The 18,122-nt window shown below is 48.8% G+C and overlaps 1 protein-coding gene across 9 annotated transcripts in view; it reads left to right on the top strand.

The window, feature by feature from the left end:
• The window catches only part of HHAT (hedgehog acyltransferase), a 319,102-nt gene extending 301,415 nt beyond the window's left edge, over window positions 1-17,687 (top strand). For 8 of the 9 annotated variants that reach the window (XM_042926300.1, XM_042926301.1, XM_042926304.1 and 5 more), the window contains one exon: window positions 16,367-17,687. In XM_042926300.1, the coding sequence (XP_042782234.1) occupies window positions 16,367-16,458 (92 nt within the window). In that variant the 3' untranslated portion in view covers window positions 16,459-17,687. Of the gene's footprint in view, window positions 1-395; window positions 570-1,249; window positions 1,396-16,366 lie in introns of those variants that run through there. The other variant, XR_006199132.1, reaches the window with a different exon arrangement.
• Window positions 17,688-18,122: the final 435 nt, after the last annotated feature.

Here is an 18,122-nt window from a genome sequence, read left to right as displayed (position 1 = left end):
TTTGACTCAAACCCTTCATGAGAACATTTGGAAGCTCTCATCTCTTTATCTCCTATATCAGCTGGATATCCCTGTGTAGGTACTAATTTAGACAAGCTGTTGAATCCTTCTGTCCTTGAAGGGTGATGGGGATGGTAGGGAAATGAGCTAGGCATATGTGGGCACTGGGCAAGCCTGTCCTTTATTAACTTGTTGTTTCACAGCACCTTCCTTCTCTAGTTTGTCCAGGAGGGCTTTGGTTTTGGTTTTGGTTTTGTTTTACATATTCTCATATTACAAAGTCATAAAGAGAGAAAGGAGATAATCCACTGTATGAAATTTTGCTGATTAAATACCATGTTGAGAAACCCTGGATAACAGTATCCTGGCCCATTTGGCTTATGCTTGAACCTCAGACTAGGGGGTGCTACGTGGCTGGTTCTCAGACCTCCAGAGAGGCAAGGCCTACTGAACTTGAACATGTCAATAGAAGCTGAGCTTTGGAGCTACATCTGCCTTCTGCTGCTGGAGGGATACTGACAAGAACTAGAAACTGGAAGGAACCCTTCTTCCCCTCCTCCTCTGTGCCGGTAGGAACTGCTCAGAATTGGGGAGCAAAACAAGCTTAGTGATGGGGTGTGGGCCATCCTGGAGAGAAGCATAGAGAATCTGGCTTCGGGTTAGAAAGCAGGCACTTGGGCTTGTGGCTGGTGGCCTCCAGGCCCAGGGCTTTGTTGGCAACAAGGGACACTCAAAGAAGGAGCCAGGGGATCAGTCAGGAGATGGGAGCTTCACAATTGCCCTGAACCTGGCCCTGAGGCCTGTTACCGGTGTGGCTGAGGCAAATTAACGTGATCCTTGCTTTCATCTGTCATGATTGGCTCAGAACTGAAGGACGACCTCATAGTCAAAAGCTGGGGGAAGTCCCTGGAACAGAGGTTAGATTCATAGCAGCGGCTCAGCCACCCTAGGAGATTTCCATGAGAGAAGGCTAAGGGAGCAGAGCCTTGCCTGCCCCAGCAATCCATATTAAATGTGCGATGGGTGGGTGGGAGGAGGCCAGGGAGAGATGAAGGGGAAGGAGCAGAGGTGTGGGGGAGGGAGAGGAAATCAAAGCAAACACAACCTTGCCCCTAGCTCTCCAGCTGAGGGTTCTGTAGAGGGAAAACAGAAGTGTACAGCCTTTCCTGCCTGGCTGTCTGTGTGAACTCCTTGCAGGGATTGTGATGCCAGTAATAAAGAAGTTTGTTTTGATTTCTTCGCTTCACAGAGATCCAGAAACAGTGAAACAGTGAGCTGCTATGGAAGGCAGAACCTGGTGCCTGCTGGGGGCACGTGACATGGACAGTCTTACTGCTGGGCAGGCCTTCTTCCATTGAGGGCGGGGGGTGTACCTAGAGGCTGGGAACCACCGAAAGATGGTCTAGAGAGCGGAATAGCTCTGCCAGGCTGGTAGTGACCAGACACAGTCTATGTTTCCTTAGCTCCTGTGTTCTCTACACTGGCTGTCCGTGCTCTGAGTCCTGCCGCACACATACCTCCCCCATTATCCCTCTGTAGGTCGGGGGCCAGACTTTCCTAGCCCATTTTCCCCAGCCCTTGACGTTATGTCCAGCACATGAGAACATGCTTAATGTTGAGTGAATGCTGGCTCACTCATTCATTCATTCATTCATTCATTCATTCATCTACATCAGGGGACACTCTGAGGTTATTTTACACCCAATTCCAGTCTCCTTAACTTTAAGCTAGCCTTTCAATCTCTCTGGTACCCCAGCACTTAGCCCAGTGCCCTGTATGGAGTAGGAGTTCAATAAGTGTTGTGAATGATGAGTCACAAAGATGAGTTTTTCTTCGGATCAGATCCTTCTCAGCTTTTACTGCAAGCACGGAGCCAAATCTTCCCAAAAGGAACACACAGCAGCCCTAAGAAAATGGGGTGGGAGGCTCTGTGAAGTGAAAGGTGCCAGCAGGCTTGGTCAGCACTGCCCTCAAGATGTCATCAGAGATGGCACCAACAGCCATGGTGAGAGGGGCTGTCACAGTTCCTTCTTCCAGCCACCTCAAGCCTTGTTGCTGGGACCCAGTGAGGAAGAACTGGGTAGATGACACCAGCCCGATGGGGGAAGTCCAGACACGAGCCCTGGGACGGTCTGGTGGACATTTGCCCTGTCACTGTAGAAGAATCCGAGAAAGCACACTGGGGCCTGGTTCCACGCCCTGAGTTGACCCTCACCGAGGGAGCATCTGGGAACTCCACAAGGAGACCAGAGTGTAAATATTGTGCTCTGAGGTCACAAACAAAACCAAGCCAGAATCTGTGGCTGCTGGCAGCTGACAGTTAACCCCATGTAAAGACTACCAGGAGGAGAGAGCACAGCGGCTATTTCCTGCAGGATCCCAGCCTCCCTGACCCTCCTGCTGGCACAACAGGAGGCCCAGAGGAGGCAGGGAAGGGTGCGAACACCTTCACGCTTGCTGCTGCTCACGTTGATTCCTAACAAGTCTGGCCTGCGTCGGACTTGCCTCTCAGCCCCTCTGCAGCAGCTCTGTGTTCTCTGCCCCTGGAGAAGACTGGTTCGAGGGGTTTGATTCCGAGCAGTTGACAGGTGAGGACGAGAGCTTCCCCGTGAGCATCCCCTGTGAACTGGCTCTCTGCAAAGGCTGGACAGGGTCAGGACCTGCAGGCTGCCCAGGAGAGCGGGGTTGCCGGAAGGACCCTTGGCAGGGGGCGGGGGACAGATCCGGGTGTGGGCCCAGAGCCTCTCTCAGTACTGCCCGCAGTCCCGCACAGACCCGCCATCAAGGCCATCAACCAGAGTTGGGAGCCCGAGGGGGAACACAGTGTTCCTTCAGAACGGGATCTTTAAGGCACAAAAATGTCTTTTTCTGTAACCCAAGTCCAAAAAAGTATCTGAGTCACTTTCTACATCAGGTAAATATACTCATAAGCACTTCACTAAAAACTGCTGTATCTTGTAACATTTCCACAGCTTGTTGCGACATGGCCTTCTGTTTCCAGTACAAACAGGATGTCCCTCCTCCCCTGCTCCTGACACAGGGGCTTTTAGTCTGACCTCAGCCTTTGTCTGTACATTTCCTGGGGTGTGGGGGAGGGCAGGATGGTTTGAGAGCTGGAATTTCATAGGATCGTAATGTCTGAGAGGTGGAAATTACCTGGGGCCTCTAGTCCCACTCCCATCAGAGACTGCCGTCCCCAAGACACATCTTCAGGGACTCTGCCTGATGCCAACAGGGATGGGAGCCCGGGATGCCCGCCTTGTGGGGAGGCGCTGCCTGGTACTTGCTCCTTTCAATGGCGGCCAGAATCTACCTCCTGTAAGTTCAGTCTGTGGTCCAGTTCTGTCTTCCAGAGGGACACAATAAGTCTGATTGCCTTTGCATGTGATCTTGTGGTCTCTTTCCAGACTACACTCTGACTTATCAGCATGCCCATGCTCTGGAGCCCTTCTAGACCTGCCTTGATGTGGCTTCTGTGTGGCAGTGTCTCCTGTGAAACATGGTGCCTGGAGCTGGCCAGCCTCACTGGAATCTACCTGCACGTGCATGTGGCTTTCTCTCACCCTCCAGTTGCACACACATCCCCGTCGCTAGCCTCCCGCCTGCCATGTGACACTGACTCTGGCTGCCGTCTTGGGCCAGGTGGCTGTGCTTGCCCCATGCTCCTGCAGGGGAGGAGTAGCTGTGGTGCAGGGCAGCTCTGTGCCTCTCCGCTTGCCCTTGGCAGAGCCCAGGGGCTCCAGCACGTGTGGGTTTGATGGGAGAGTCCCGTGGGGTCTTTTGTGTTCCTTTCCCTCCCCTAAACAGAGCCCTTGCGTCGTCCCTGGGAAGCACTGATGCTTCTTTGACAGAGAAGGACCCAGTCCTGAGGCTACAGTCGGCCTCTCCTTGTGCTGCCTTCTCCTGGTGCCCGGGACCATGTGAGCACTGAGCTGCTCTGAGCGACTGTCCCAGCTGCTGCGGGACAAACAAGCTGGTTCCCGCTCTCAGGCCAGCTGGCTGGACGGTGACACGTGGACCCTGCTGCTGCCAGAGTATCCCCTGAGCCTGCCCATACTTAACCCGTTTCCCACGCCCCTCCTTACACTGACACCTAGGAAGTGAGAGGCCTTTTCAAAATCCCACTTGTAAATGTTGGAGCCGTGTTTTTCTGAACTAATCTCAGAGCTGTTTTGTGCTTCTGCCAAGTCCCTTCTCAGGAAGGCCCCAGGCAGCTCAGGTGGTTCAAGTCAGCACGAATGAGGCCAGGTCTGTGGTCTGCTCCATTGTCCCCCACTGCACCCCAGACACGGGCGGCCTGCCTGTGCCAGGTTGCAGGAGCAGGGCAGAGGGTGGGGGTGACCGCTGGGTCAAGCAGCAGCGCTGGAAGACGGGGCACAGACGGCCTCTTTGGTCCCTGATACCTGCAGCGCTCAAACCCACCCATTCCTCAGCACGGAGGTGAGCAAAATAGATTCCGCAGACGCAGCAAGTGGGAGCAGCAGGTGAGAGCAAGACCATCGCTGACAGGCAGACGGATGGTTCCTTCCTCTTCCCGAGGGGCTGGTGGTGAGTTCAGCCCACTGACCCTGCTGAGAGCTCCGGGAAGAGCAGCCACCACTACCACTGAGGCCCTGCTTTTATTCTTCTGTTTTTGCTGAGAAATATAAGTCAAGTAATTTGCAGCCCTTTATGTAACAACTGCTTTTGGAAAAGAGCATGTCAGACACATCACTGACATCATCTTTCAGATATTCATATGGTGTAGGCATCGCTCTCTTTCTCATCCTTTCCAGCTCTCTCTGGTTCATTCATTTGGGGGTGGTAAGAGACTGGGTATGACTGGAGTGACTTCCTGCCCTGCTGTCCCTTGGCAAAGTCTAGATGTTCATGGCCAGTAGATGCCGGGGGCCTCTTCTCCCAGGCGTACCTGTCAACGGCCTTCAGATTGTTCAGGGGTTTTGCAACAACTTTTATTTTTAATCACCTATAGCAGGGACTTGGGAGTCTTGTGAATGAGGACTCAGACGTCCACAACTGTATCTGTGTTTGTCCCGTCTCATCGTTATCCGCTGCCCATGTACCATGCGCACCCTGGTCCTAGTGCCCTGGGAAGAGAGAAGCAGACTTGTGGACTCTCAGACCTGGTTCTGCTTCTGCTGTGAAAGAGGCATCTCCTCCGTTGTGCCCGGGCCTCCTTGTCTGCCTCTGCTGCATTCCCTACAGGAAGAAGCCCGCTGTCTCCTGAGCTTCTGTGGGGTTGGGGGCTCCCACTGCCAAAGTGTGCCTCTGCCCCCCAGAGAGTCTCCCCCTCCCCACAGCTCTACCCTCCGAGGTGTGCAGATGTCTCCTCAGACCTCTTCTAGGGGCAGACTTTTATATTTGCGCAGGCAGCTATCTTCTCCAGAGTCTTTGTGTTCCCACGGAAACATTGCCAGGTGCGTCAGCCCCTGCTCCCGTGAGGTGCTCCCGGGCCTCCTCCATCCCATATTTGCATAGCTGGATTAGAAAACAAAAACCGTGAGGCTCAGCTGTTTTATCTTAGTGACACTTCAACTTACTTGTGGCAGCCCATCCTCCTAGCCTCTGCGGTTGTTTGAGAATCTTGTCTCCACTATGTTTTATCTGCGGGTCTCCGTATATGTACATTTGGATGACGGAGCTGAGGAACCAAGACTGGAGGGTCAGGTGAAGTGTTCGGGACCCAGGGTGGCACGCTAAGCCTTCAGGGGCACCTGCTCACAGACCTCAGATGAAGGCACGCGCTGCTCATATGACAAGGAGCAAGGTGGCCTGTCTCAATGCCGGGCACACAGTAGGTGCCTCATAAACACCATTGTGGGTGAGTGGTTGTCCGGGCTGTGTGACCGGGAGCCTGATCCACCCTGTGCACATCCTTTTGTTTGAGGGAAGTGCCTTTCACGAGCGCTCCTTTGTTAGGCCATGTCCACCATGTTACATAGTGTGGCCATGAATTAACGATGAGCAACGGCCTTAATTAGACTGTATTAAAAACACAGGTTAAGGAAGAGAAACAGCTGGGAAGCGTGTTCTGATTGTGCAGCCGCTGGTCCCAGCGGTGGGAGTTGGGACGGCGGCACCAACTGCAGGGACAGTTTTCTGGGAAGCAGGTCCTCACCCATTTGGCCCAGAGAGGGAAAATATGCGTTTTCTCAGCACTGCCATCTACTTACGCTGTCAGAGTAAGAAAAAGTGGCTTTGGCTTGTTCCCCCGCTTCCTCAATTTCACATGAAATGATTTTACTTTATGGAAGTGAGTGCTTCAGTAAGCTTCTGCCCGCCAGGCTTGTACTGGGAGGTAGGAAAGGATGAAAAATGCAGCCTAGGTTGGCTGCATCAGGATGTGAAATTGACCATGAACAACGTGATTTATTAATGACCGCTGTTTGTGCCGGTTAAAAGGTGCACACGGCGCCTGGCAAACAGCTCTTGGTCAGGAAGCTCCCGGAGGGGGTTTGGAGCTACCCCTTCCTCTGCGTCTCCCTGCTAGATACTTCGTGGAGGCTCAGCCCATGACAGAGGCCAAATAACCGTGGCTCTGACAATTTTAATAAAAGGGCACTCAGGCATTAGGAGCATGCTCTTAATTTTTTTTTTTTTTTAAGTTTATTTCTGAGAGAGCGCGAGAGAGTGTGTGAGCAGGGGAGGGGCAGAGAGAGAGGGAGAGAGAGAGAATCCCAAGCAGGCTCCATGCTATCCGCGCAGAGCCCCGATGCGGGGCTCGAAGTCACAAACCGTGAGCTTGTGACCTGAGCCAAAATCAAGAGCTGAAAGCTTAACCGACAGAGTCCCCGAGACGCCCCTGGGAACATGCTCTTTAATGGATACAACCTAAGTTAGGCTCTCAACAAGACGAAGGATAAACATGTTCATCAGTGCTTTCTTTGTCCCCCTTGACGAAAACGGAGAGATTGCGGCTTCTGAAGACGTGTGACCTAGTGACTTAGTGGTGGATGATGCTGGAAAATAGAACCCTGCTCCTTCTCCCTCCCTGCTGCTACCTTAGGCACCAGGACTAGAGAATTTACGGAGAGGGACCAGGCCAGGAGGCAAGCGCCCGGTGTGGGCCTTTTCCGTCATGTGGCCCAGGTTATGGCTTTGGGAGCTTAGGTGGCCAAGTGGAGTTGGAGTCACACGGCCCTAAGTCTCACTTTGGCATGATGACCAACTAGCTCTTACACCTTGGGAAACTTACTTTACTTCTCTGAGCCTCAGTTTCCTTTTTCTACAAAGTGGGGCTAATAATACCTGCCCGGTAAGGAGACTGTGAGAATGTGGAGCGCGCCCAGCAAGGTACCTGATAACATAAAGCTCCATAACCGTCTGTCTCCTCTGTTCCGGGAAGGAGCCCAGTTTATGAACAACTCTGTTAGTACAAAGTTCTTCCCTCAGAACAGTGCCCCCTAGAACAGTTCCCCTAGAACAGTGGTTTCCAAAATGTGGCTCTTGGACCAGCAGCATCCACCTCACCTGGGAATGCGCTAGAAATGCAAATCTCAGGCCCACCGCAGTCCCCCTCGATCGGAGCCGTGTATTCTCTTTTAAGGTGTTCTCCAGGTGCTGACGTGGGCTCACGTTAGAAAACCAGTGCCCTAGGATTTCGTGCTTTAGTTTCATGAACAGATAAGAACCATCCAGTCCTCCTTTCTCATGAAAGGATGTGAAAGAAGCAGCAGAGCCTTTTTTGGAAAAACACTAAGGCCTCGAAACCTGGGTTCGAGACCCAGGTTTGTAAACTATATGGAGGTAAGAAATTGTTATTTAACCCTAACGTGGCCAGAGCCTGTTCCTCAGCCCTTCCGTCCCTATCCCCATGGGTTTGAAAACAGACCCGGCAGTTCACAGGCTTCGAAGCCTGGGCAGCTTTGCTCTTGCTGTGTATCCCTCGATAAGGTAGCCCTCTGATGGGAAAAGGCTCCTGCCCTGTAGCCTTATTAAGGTTCCAGCCCTAAACTGAGCTGTTAAGGAAGGTCTACAGGCCAGGACTGTTTGATGAATGGCTCCACGTGATCTCCGGTCTAGGACTACTGGAGTAAATGAGATTTAAATAAAGCTACCCAGGCACCTTATCATTCCCCCCCCCCCCCCCAATCAGGCCTGAATATTGTTAAAAATAAAGGCTGTCAGGACCTAGCTCTTTTAACAAAGGCAACGGCGTGTGAAGTTATTGTGAATAATGAATGAAATGACAGCAGTGAGGCTGGCAGGGTGGTGCAGAGAGCCTCAGGGCACAGGGACACTGGTCCTTCTCAGACCCCAAGCCGGCACCCTCGGACCAGAGTTTGCTGCCCAAGCTAGCTCTCTAAGGGGAGAAACACTTCACCTCTGCTGGCCTTGGAATGGATGTCACCAATGTACGGGGTAGGGAGCTGGTGTTCAAAATATCTAACAAATGTAAGGCATGGGCACAGACCAGTCGATCCAAAGAGACGGCAGCCATGTGCCTGGAGCACATGTGTTTACCAGGTGTTTACCTCTTTTGATGTGTTATTAGAGAATGGTCATGAGGGAACAGCTGGGACCATGGCTTTTACTGACTAGCAGGGTAGTGAATCAGCCTGTTAATGTTAGGTAGAATCTCTCTGAGGTGTACTAGCTGAATATCCACCCTGAGTGTACCATGTGAGGCGGTGCTCAGTGTCAGTGAGAACGAGTCTATTCTTTGTTTCCCAAATCCATCAGTCACCAAGTCGTATGACTCTGTCTTCTGCAGTGTCTCCTGGAATCACCTCTTGATTCCATCTCCCCATTGGATATCCTTCTTTGAGCCTACCCTTTCACAAAGGCTGTCTGTGGCGGTTGAAATTCATCAGCCTTCTATCTGTCTTCACCAGGATGGCAATGTGGGCTCTTACATATGCGCCTGCATCCGCAGGGATATGGTTGGATATGTTGGTGGCATTTAATAATCATAATACATCCTTCACGTTTGCAGGCTTAGGTTTCAACCAAGGAGAGTTTGGGGAGTGAGACTTGTTTCCTTTGTAGCCCAGTGGCTCTCCGGAATAATGAGAACCTCCTCTCTCTTAGAATGAATGGTTTTGAGTCACTGACATTGGTGCTCCATGGGACCAGAAAGGGAGTCCATCTGTTCAGCTCTAGGGATCCTCATGCCAAGCTGAGAGTGTTCCTTAACCCAGCAAGGTGACAACTGAGTGGTGGATGAGCAAGAAAGTCAATGGACAACAGGGCGTCAGAGCCTCTGGCTAGAGAACTTGCCTGGGTGGATAGAAGGAGGAAGCTAGGGCATTGTTCATTGTTAATGACAGATAATTATAGATTTAAAAAAAAGGACAGGCCGAAATCCTTCGGACTTTTCTTGAAATAGGATTCAGCCTGACATTCTGGACTTGGGATGTGGACCCTGGGCCCTTTTGAGGTAGTGTGGCTTCAAGCAAGAGTATTAATATAGGTTAATGATTTCTATCTTGGAGTGTTGTAAGGATTCACAAGACTATATATTGTTTGTAAACTGTGTAGTAGATTGCATATTCTTTATAAACTACTTACACAATGACAGAGACTATGGTGCTGGGGGACTGGGAGCAAGGGCAGGAAAAAGCCTTCCCTGCAAAGTTTGTTCATGCGCTGGTCACCAGCCATTTTCTTCTAAAAACTGTTAGCATGGGGCGCCTGGGTGGCTCAGTCGTTGAGCGTCCGACTTTGGCTCAGGTCATGATCTCACAGTCTGTGAGTTCAAGCCCCGCGTTGGGCTCTGTGCTGACAGCTCAGAGCCTGGAGCGTGCTTCGGATTCTGTGTCTCCCTCCCTCTCTGCCCCTCCCCCACTCATGCTCTGTCTCTGTCTCTCTCTCTCTCTCTCTCTCCTTTCTGTCAAAAATAAATAAACATTAAAAATAAGTAAGTAAATAAATAAATAATAAAAAACGGTTAGCAGTAGGATGTGGCCTTTGAAAAAGCCCTGTTAAAGCCAAGATGGTGGTCACAGGCTTAGGAGTGTTGCCCAAACTGACAGCTGAGTGAGCCTTTGATGGGGTAATTGATAGCTCATACACAATTCAGCAACTCAATTAACTCCTCTCCCATTAGGAAGGATTGATTTCTTCTCTGGGATAGGGATTTGTGCTGATTCAGCTGCTGAGTGTGTCCGCATAGTTAAATAAAAGCTCTTAACATTCTCCTCCCACTCAGAGGGCCCAGTGGAAGAGAGCATGATTAGGGGAGCCCACTGCTCGGTCCTCCATGCAGCCTGTCCTCCTGCCCCTAGGGAGTTGAAGGATTGCAGACCACCGTCATTTCAAAAGTGAATTGTTCTTCTTGCATCTGCATCTTTTGTTTGAATACCTTAGGGCGTATATAACCTAGCAGCAGAAAACTGCAAGTCTGTGATTCGGTAATGTTCCAGTGTTATCTTAAAAAATTTTTTTTTCATTTTTGAAAAATTTTTTACAACTTTGAGACTGAGAAATCATCTGTTCACAGTAAAATACCATTTAAGGTCTTTTTCAGTTGTATATACCCTTGAAAACATTCCCATAATCAAGATGCAAAACGTTTTCATCATCCCCAAAGATTCCTAGTGCTCCCTTTGTAATCTGTCCCTCCCTCTGTCCTAGCCCCTGGCAACCACTAAGGAGCTTTTTGTTACTCCAAATCAATTTTCGTTTTACATAAATGGAATAATACGGTATGTATTATTTTGTCAATGGCTTCTTTCAGCATAGAATTGTCTATTGTGGTAAATTATGTATAACATAAAATTCAGCATTTTAGCCGTTTTTAAGTGAACAGTTCACCGGTATCAAGCACATTCACGTTGCTGTGCAGCCATCACCGCTGTCTGTCTCCAGAACTGTCTTAATCTTGCAAAACGGAAGCTCTTGCACCGTGAAACAATAACTCCAATAAGTCCCCTAGTTCCTAGCCACTTCCATTCTACTTTTGGTCTCTAGGAATCTGAATCCTCTAGGTCCCTCGTGTATAGTATTTGTCCTTTCGTGTCTGGCTTATTTCATTTAGCATAATGTCTTCAGGGTTCATCCATGTTGTAGCCTATGACAGGGTTTCCTTGTTAAGGCTAACATTCCACTATATGTACAGACAACATCTTGTTTATTCGTCTGTGAGGGGACACTTGGGTTGTTTCCACCTTTTGGTTATTGTACGTAATGCTAGTGTGAACACGGGTGCACAAATCTCTCTTCTGGTTCTTTGAATTCTCTTGGGTATGTATGTGATAATTCTGTGTTTAATTTTTTTTAATGTTTTTATTTATTTTTGAGACAGAGAAAGAGCATGAGCAGGGGAGGGGCAGAGAGAGAGGGAGACCCAGAATCCGAAGCAGGCTCCAGGCTCCGAGCTGTCAGTGCAGAGCTTGATGTGGGGCTCGAACCCGTGAACCACAAGATCATGACCTGAGCTGAAGTCAGACGCTTAACTGACTGAGCCACCCAGGCGCCCCTCTGTGTTTAATTTTTGAGGAACCTCCCTACTGTTTTCCACGGTGGCTGCAATCATTTTACAACGTTACCTTTTAAACAAAGGTGTTCATTAGACTTCTTGTTCTGATTATCCCATCACTTTCCAGAAAACCAATCTGATATATTCTTTGACTTGTCACGGCCCTGTGTGATGATGGTCTTTTCCTTCACTGTTCTGAGCCTTGGCCTTTCCAGTCTTTTCAGACTGATGTAATTGCTCAGAAAATTGCTCAGCCATAATAACCTCAAGTAAAATTATACTGCTTGCTTTCTTTTAGCTATAGACATTTCCCTCTGTGTCCTACCTATTCTCATTAGATGTAGTTATTATACAACTCACCAGTGTCCTATTAACAATATCATGATACAACCACCTCCATCCTATTAACTCCATCTATTATACCATCTACATTGATCTTCTTAATTGAATCTGTTGTGCTGTATATCCTACTTATGTGCATTATCTGTCAAGTAATATGCCCTATTAACTATATTACCCAATCTTTTGCAACTGTCGTCTGGCTTGCTGGATTCCTGTTTGTGATATGTCCAGTGCTGCTTAGGTGTCCTCTGTTAAAACTGTTCAGCTGTTTCGATCTTCACAGGTCCAGGTATCAAAAGCCGACTGGGACATATCACTGAGTCTGGGAGCTTAGCCATGAATATGCTGAGTGTGCAGGGGGCTTGGCCTTAAAGTATTGTCTTAAGAAGGATCTTTTCCTTTGACTAATGTCATACTTCCCACCAGGCTTTATGAGCTACATTAATGGGACGTGTGCACGTGTGTGGGTCTGTATGTCTGTGTGCACACGCGCAGGGTTGGGGATGTGGGGGTATGGGAGTTGACCGGACGCTATAGATCGGAAATCCTGGTGAGAAAGGAGACCCTGGAAGGAGAACACAGAGTGGGGAAAGGCCAGGGGTAGTGAGCGCTGCAGGGTGAGGTCTGTGTTCATTTGGCAGGAAAGAACCCTTGTTGACACCATCTTTTTTGTTAACGGATGACAAGCCTGGATGACTGCATCATAGCAAACCTCGAACGTTGCCAGAATGCCAGCCCATCGCAGTGTCTTATTCTGTGATCATCTGAGCCCTGATAAAGAGGCGGCTCTTCCCTAAGCAGCCCCCCACACTTGGATCACATCAGTGCTTCGTTAGCAGCTGCCACAGTCAAAGACCCTGTGCCTACAGGCACCGCACAGAGGGTGATGTTGATGTCTGATGTCTAGGAGAGGACCAGAAACACAGAAAATGCTCATGAAACGCTGCTTGAAGGCTGTGGAAGGGTGACTTGTGGAATTTGTCTTTTCCTTACCATCACATATCTTGCTCCTGAGGTCAGGAAAAGGTAAGAGGTCTTTGGCTGCCATCCAGTATACACTGGGGTTACTATCTGTAGGAGCACTCATGTTAAAAAGGCCAGAAAGCTATGTATTCGTAACTGCTTCATACACTGTACATGTAGACTTCTCAGGTGGTTCTGTAGTAATTCTTTGCATTTTTGAAACGCTTTTTATTTATCTTTTAAATGTTTATTTTGAGAGAGAGGGAGAGAGCACGCACAACGTGTGCACATGTGATCGGGGGAGAAAGAGAGAGAGAGGGCGAGAGAGGATCCCGAGCGGGCTCCACGTTGTCAGTGTAGGTCCTGATGTGGGGCTTGATCCCACAAACCTCGAAATCATGACCTGAGCTGAAATCAAGAGTCTGATGCTTAACTAGCTGACCCACCCAGGTGCCCCTTGAAACACTTTTTAAAAGCACTGTCAAATCTGTGATCTTATTTTATTTCATGTGCTTCTGTTTATCTTTGATTTCCCATTGTGTAGATGGAGAAACGGAAGCCCTCCTAGGGTCTCATAGGAGAGTCAGGATTACAAGTCTCCTAACTGCTGTCTGCCTGCCTCTGCAAATGACATACAATTAATGGTAGAGGGAATTTTCACGGCCCAGCTGTGGTCCACACTGAACACGTGTACGCCTCACTTCTGGGCAGCGTTAGGGCTGTTCTTCCTTCCAGTTCTATGTGCTGGCCAGAAGCTTTCACGGGGATGTGAAAGCTTTGTAGCCATGGGGCTGGACACAGCTGTCCAATGTCTCAGGCCCAGCTTTGTGTAAGTAAAACATCCCCATTCTCCCACCTCCATAGCCAGCCTCTGGGTTCTGTGTTTACCAAACACCTGCCAATGTGTCACCCTAAACACAGCTGAAGTCTGGGACTGCTTTCTGTGCCCAAAGCCCCCTCCCCGATTTCTGCTCCCTGAGCCCACTGAGGAGCAGATGTTGACAGGACTCCTGGCATCTGTGTCTGGGCCACAGAGGTAAGAGATCAGAGGGCCTCCAGGCAGGATGGGTCCACTTTGAAGTTTGAAAACGTACTTGGCTCTACTGGGCTGAAGAGTGGCCCCCAAATTCATGTCCATCTGGAACTTCAGAATGTGACTTCATTTCGGAAATAGGGGTTTTGCTGATGTAACTAGTTGAGTGTCTTGAGAAGAAGTCATCCTGGATTTAGAGTGGGCCCTAAATCCAATGACCGGCTTCCTTATAAGAATAGAGGACACAGAGGTACATAGGAAAGAAGGACACGTGAAGACAGAGACAGAGATTGAAGGTATGTTGCCATAAGCCAAGGAATGTCTGGCATCATCGAAAGCTAGAAGAGGTAAGGGAGCAGTTTCCCTTAGAACCTTTAGAGAGAGATGGCCTGCAATACCTTGATTTCAGACTTTTAGCATCTAGAAGTGTGAGAGAATGAATTTCTGTTGTTTGAAGCCACTAAGTTTGTGGTCGTTTGTTCCAGCAGCCACAGGAAACAAATACACTGGCTGAGTAGCAGACAGTAGGTAGGACTGTAGGGCTGGTCCTAGAGCCAGGCTTTTGTGAGTCCTCTGCTCCCCTCACTTGTCTTGCCTTGAGGGCCTAGGAGAATTCTGGTGCCAAGCTAGTCTAAGGAGGCAAGTTTGAAATGAGTTCAGAGGAAGACCGGAGCTGGGCTTCTCTGTTGTCACCCGAATTTTGGTGGAGAAAGACTTCTGTGCCCTCTCTCCAGCATTATTGCCACCTTTCCTAAGTGCCCACCATAGGCCAGGCACCATGTGGGCCTTTACATCATTTCACACATTCCTCCCTTATGTCTTAAGTCAACTCGGGGCATTATAACAAAATACCATGGACTGGGTGGTTTAAACAAGAGACTTTATTTCTCATAGTTCCAGAGACTGGAGAAGTCCAAGATCAAGGTGCCAGCTGATTTGGTTCCTGGAGAAGACCATCTTCTTGACTTCTATATAGTCACCTTCTAACTGTGCCATTATATGGCAGAGAGAGAGAGAGAAGCCAAGCTCTTGGTGTCTCTACTTTTTTTTTTTTTAATTTTTTGTTAACGTTTATTTATTTTTGAGACAGAGAGAGACAGAGCATGAACGGGGGAGGGTCAGAGAGAGAGGGAGACACAGAATCTGAAACAGGCCCCGGGCTCTGAGCTGTCAGCACAGAGCCTGACACGGGGCTCGAACTCAGACAGTGAGATCATGACCCGAGCTGAAGTCGGACGCTCAATCGACTGAGCCACCCAGGCGCCCAGGCTTGGTGTCTCTTCTTATAAGGGCACTAATCCCATCATGGCCCCACCCTCATGATCTGACCTCAACCCATTTACCTCCCAAAAGCCCCACCTCCAAATACATGCTGGGAGTTAGGGCTTCAACATATGAATTGGCAGGGGGATGCAATCAAGTCCATGGCATCTTATAAAGACTCTTAATAAAGTTGCTCTATCCTTTTAGTTTTACATTTGAGACTCATTAAGTGGCTCAAGGTCACACAGATGGCAAGTAACAGAGCCAAGATTTGAACTGATGTTTAATTTTACTTCAGAGTTTACACATTTAACCACTATGCTATATTAATTGAACTTTTATTAATACTAATAAGCAGCTGACTGTTGACATGGTAGGAAGAGAGCCTGTAGAGTAGCAAGACCATCTGGGGCTCCCCCCTGCAGCCTCCCTACTTCTGTCCTTACCCTGCCTGCCCCTCCCCAAGCAGGAGCCACAAACCCATGATCCATGTTTCTGGGGTGGCCTGTGATACACTTCTGGCGGTCTCTCCGGCAGCTTATCTCTGTCCCTTTCCATCTAACAAACTCTTGCTCACCCCACACGGCCCAGTTGAAATGTGCTCTGTATACATCATTATCTAGCACACAGTACATGGCTCGTAAATCCCAGTAGTGTGTGTGTCTCTTTCCTGAGCTGGAGTGGGATCACCTATTTTGGCATCTGGTACCTTCCATAGCACCTCTGGATCTCCAGAGCACCCAAGAAATGTTTGAGCAAGTGAAACATGTAGAAGGCATGGAGATAATTAAGTGACAAGTACTCAGCAGAAAGGGCTGTTAATTGAGGAGGAGGAGGGAAAGGAGGAGAAGAAGAGGAAAGAAAAGAACATCAGATATTCTAAGACAAGTACTTATAGAAGGAACCACTAAAAGCTTTGAGTTTTGAAAGCAAATGTTTAATTTAGGCTCTCCCTTCTGTGTGCTTACAGATGGCACTCAATTCAATATGACGGCCAATCTATATTTTGAGATTTACTGTGGGTCTTGTGGACTTTTCTCCTTTTTTGATTATTAAATACTTTAGTTTTCTAAATAGGTATTCTTTAAAAGCTTGTCCTATTTCTAAATATAATTCCCATTTGAGATAGTGCACTCTTCATTTTATGCTGACCCCAGTGGGAATGTAGGGTTCGGGTTGTTGGCGTTCCAGTTAGAGCACACTTTCTGGGAGGTGTGTGTCTAAATGTGTCAACCGAGGCCCGTGTTTCTTGAGTTGCCTTCCCCAAAGGGGGAGAGTTTGCACCCGTGGGAGGTCCCACCCCAGGCGTTTCTAACTGCTCTTCCATTTCTGCCCTCCCCCTGCAGGCTGGCCGTACGTGACACTCTCTGTCCTGGGATTCCTGTACTGCTACTCCCATGTGGGCATTGCCTGGTCCCAGACATACTTGGTGGACTAAAGCTGCCCTGGCCCATGCCAGCCCTTACCGCTGGCCTCCGAGCAAATGGTGCTTCACCCTGACCTCGCACACCAGATAACCTCCGAGGGACCAGTGCTTGATCTGTTCATCTTTTGTCGAAGTTACCTCACTCCAAGACTGGAAGCTGGAGCTCTCATAGAAAATTGACAACCAGAGAGGCTTCTAACTTTGGGGAGCTCATCTCCCCCATCATTTTCCTGCTGAGTAAGCAGGGGTCCAGAGCAGGAGAATCTTGCTCAGCTGCACATGGTGACGTTGTGGTCTAGAACCCAGGCCCAGTGGCCCTTTGGGTTCTTTCTACTTTACCAAGAATTACATGCAATAGACGTTTCTCGATTAGAGCACAGAAATCCTGATAGTGATAAGGCCTGTTATCCACTGAGCATCCTTCTGAAACATTTTGGTAACATGTAAATGACCTCTTCCCCATGTCCTGCAGTATGGTCGCTAGAACCAGCACTGGGGTCTGAGTTTCACACTTCAGCTCCCCAGCATGGCGGGGACAATGTCATGTTTCTAGTTACCCAGTCAAAGAACATACAGCATGTCCTGTGGTTTCCAAGGGGTCAGTACAGAAGACTAGTTATTTAAACACTACCCAGGTGACTGACATTTGGATGCTTTGTGCCCTAGATTTACAGAGAAGTATAAATATGGCAGTTCCTCTAGCAGACAGTTAATCTTCATTTCCCAATATAGAAGCAGAATTAAGAAACCAGGAGATAAGTGTGTCCACAGACAGGTGCTATCTGGTAAGTGACAAAGGGTAAAGGATGGTCTTTTCTCCTCTCCATGCAAGTAAGCTCCAGCAGTCATCTTCCTACTCAGTGGTTTACACTCAGTAGTTCACATTGTTTTGTTTTGTTTCAAATAAAATGGAGCCTTTCCTATCACATTGATAATTTACATAGTTGTAGAACCATTTTGAATTAGTTTTTGAGGAAAATGCTTAAAACCGAAACACATAAGTCTCAATTATTCATTCTTTTGGAAAGTGATGACAGGCCACTGACCCAAGTGGTAGATAATTCTGAATATGTCTGTTTGCCTTTGGAGGTTTTGGTTCTTTGTTTTCTTTTGAGAGGGCAGGTGCTAAGTGGTAAAGAAGCTTTGAGGTTTCAAGACATAGTGTACCTCGTCATGGGCAAACTTAGTATATATCTCAAACACCTGAATTAAATTGTCATTGAATGAAAGGTTCCCTTGGACCTGGTCTGGCCACATATCTCGTATTTGTTGTCTACTGTGGTCCTTGTGTCCTGGCCATGGTTTGAACTCCACGAGATACTCCTAGACTGCAGGACCGGCCATCTTGCTGACATCCGTTCTTCCTAGCCCTTCTGCCTGGAAGAGCAGTTGTAGGGTGGATGGTGTGGAGTGGGCACACCCGGTGTTGGCTCCTTCAAGGAACAGACCCAGAGGGGCAGGCGGGCCGGTAGCAGTGGCCTCAGCAACCGACTTGGTAAGTGAGAAGGAGGCCCAGGCAGGTGGTTCCAAGGTGCTGGGAAGAGTGAGCACTCAAATGATTACAGTACATCAGGGACCGATACTAGTTCAGGAACTGTGGTCAGCTGCAGGGAGTTTGGCTGAAGTTCACATGGAAGGAAAGGGCTGGCTAAGGAAACACAGGAATGTGAAGATGA

This window comes from Panthera leo, chromosome F3, assembly GCF_018350215.1.
Source record: "Panthera leo isolate Ple1 chromosome F3, P.leo_Ple1_pat1.1, whole genome shotgun sequence".
NCBI lineage: Eukaryota > Metazoa > Chordata > Mammalia > Carnivora > Felidae > Panthera > Panthera leo.
Note: the sequence above shows the minus strand (reverse complement) of the source record. Positions and strands in the feature narration are given on the sequence as shown.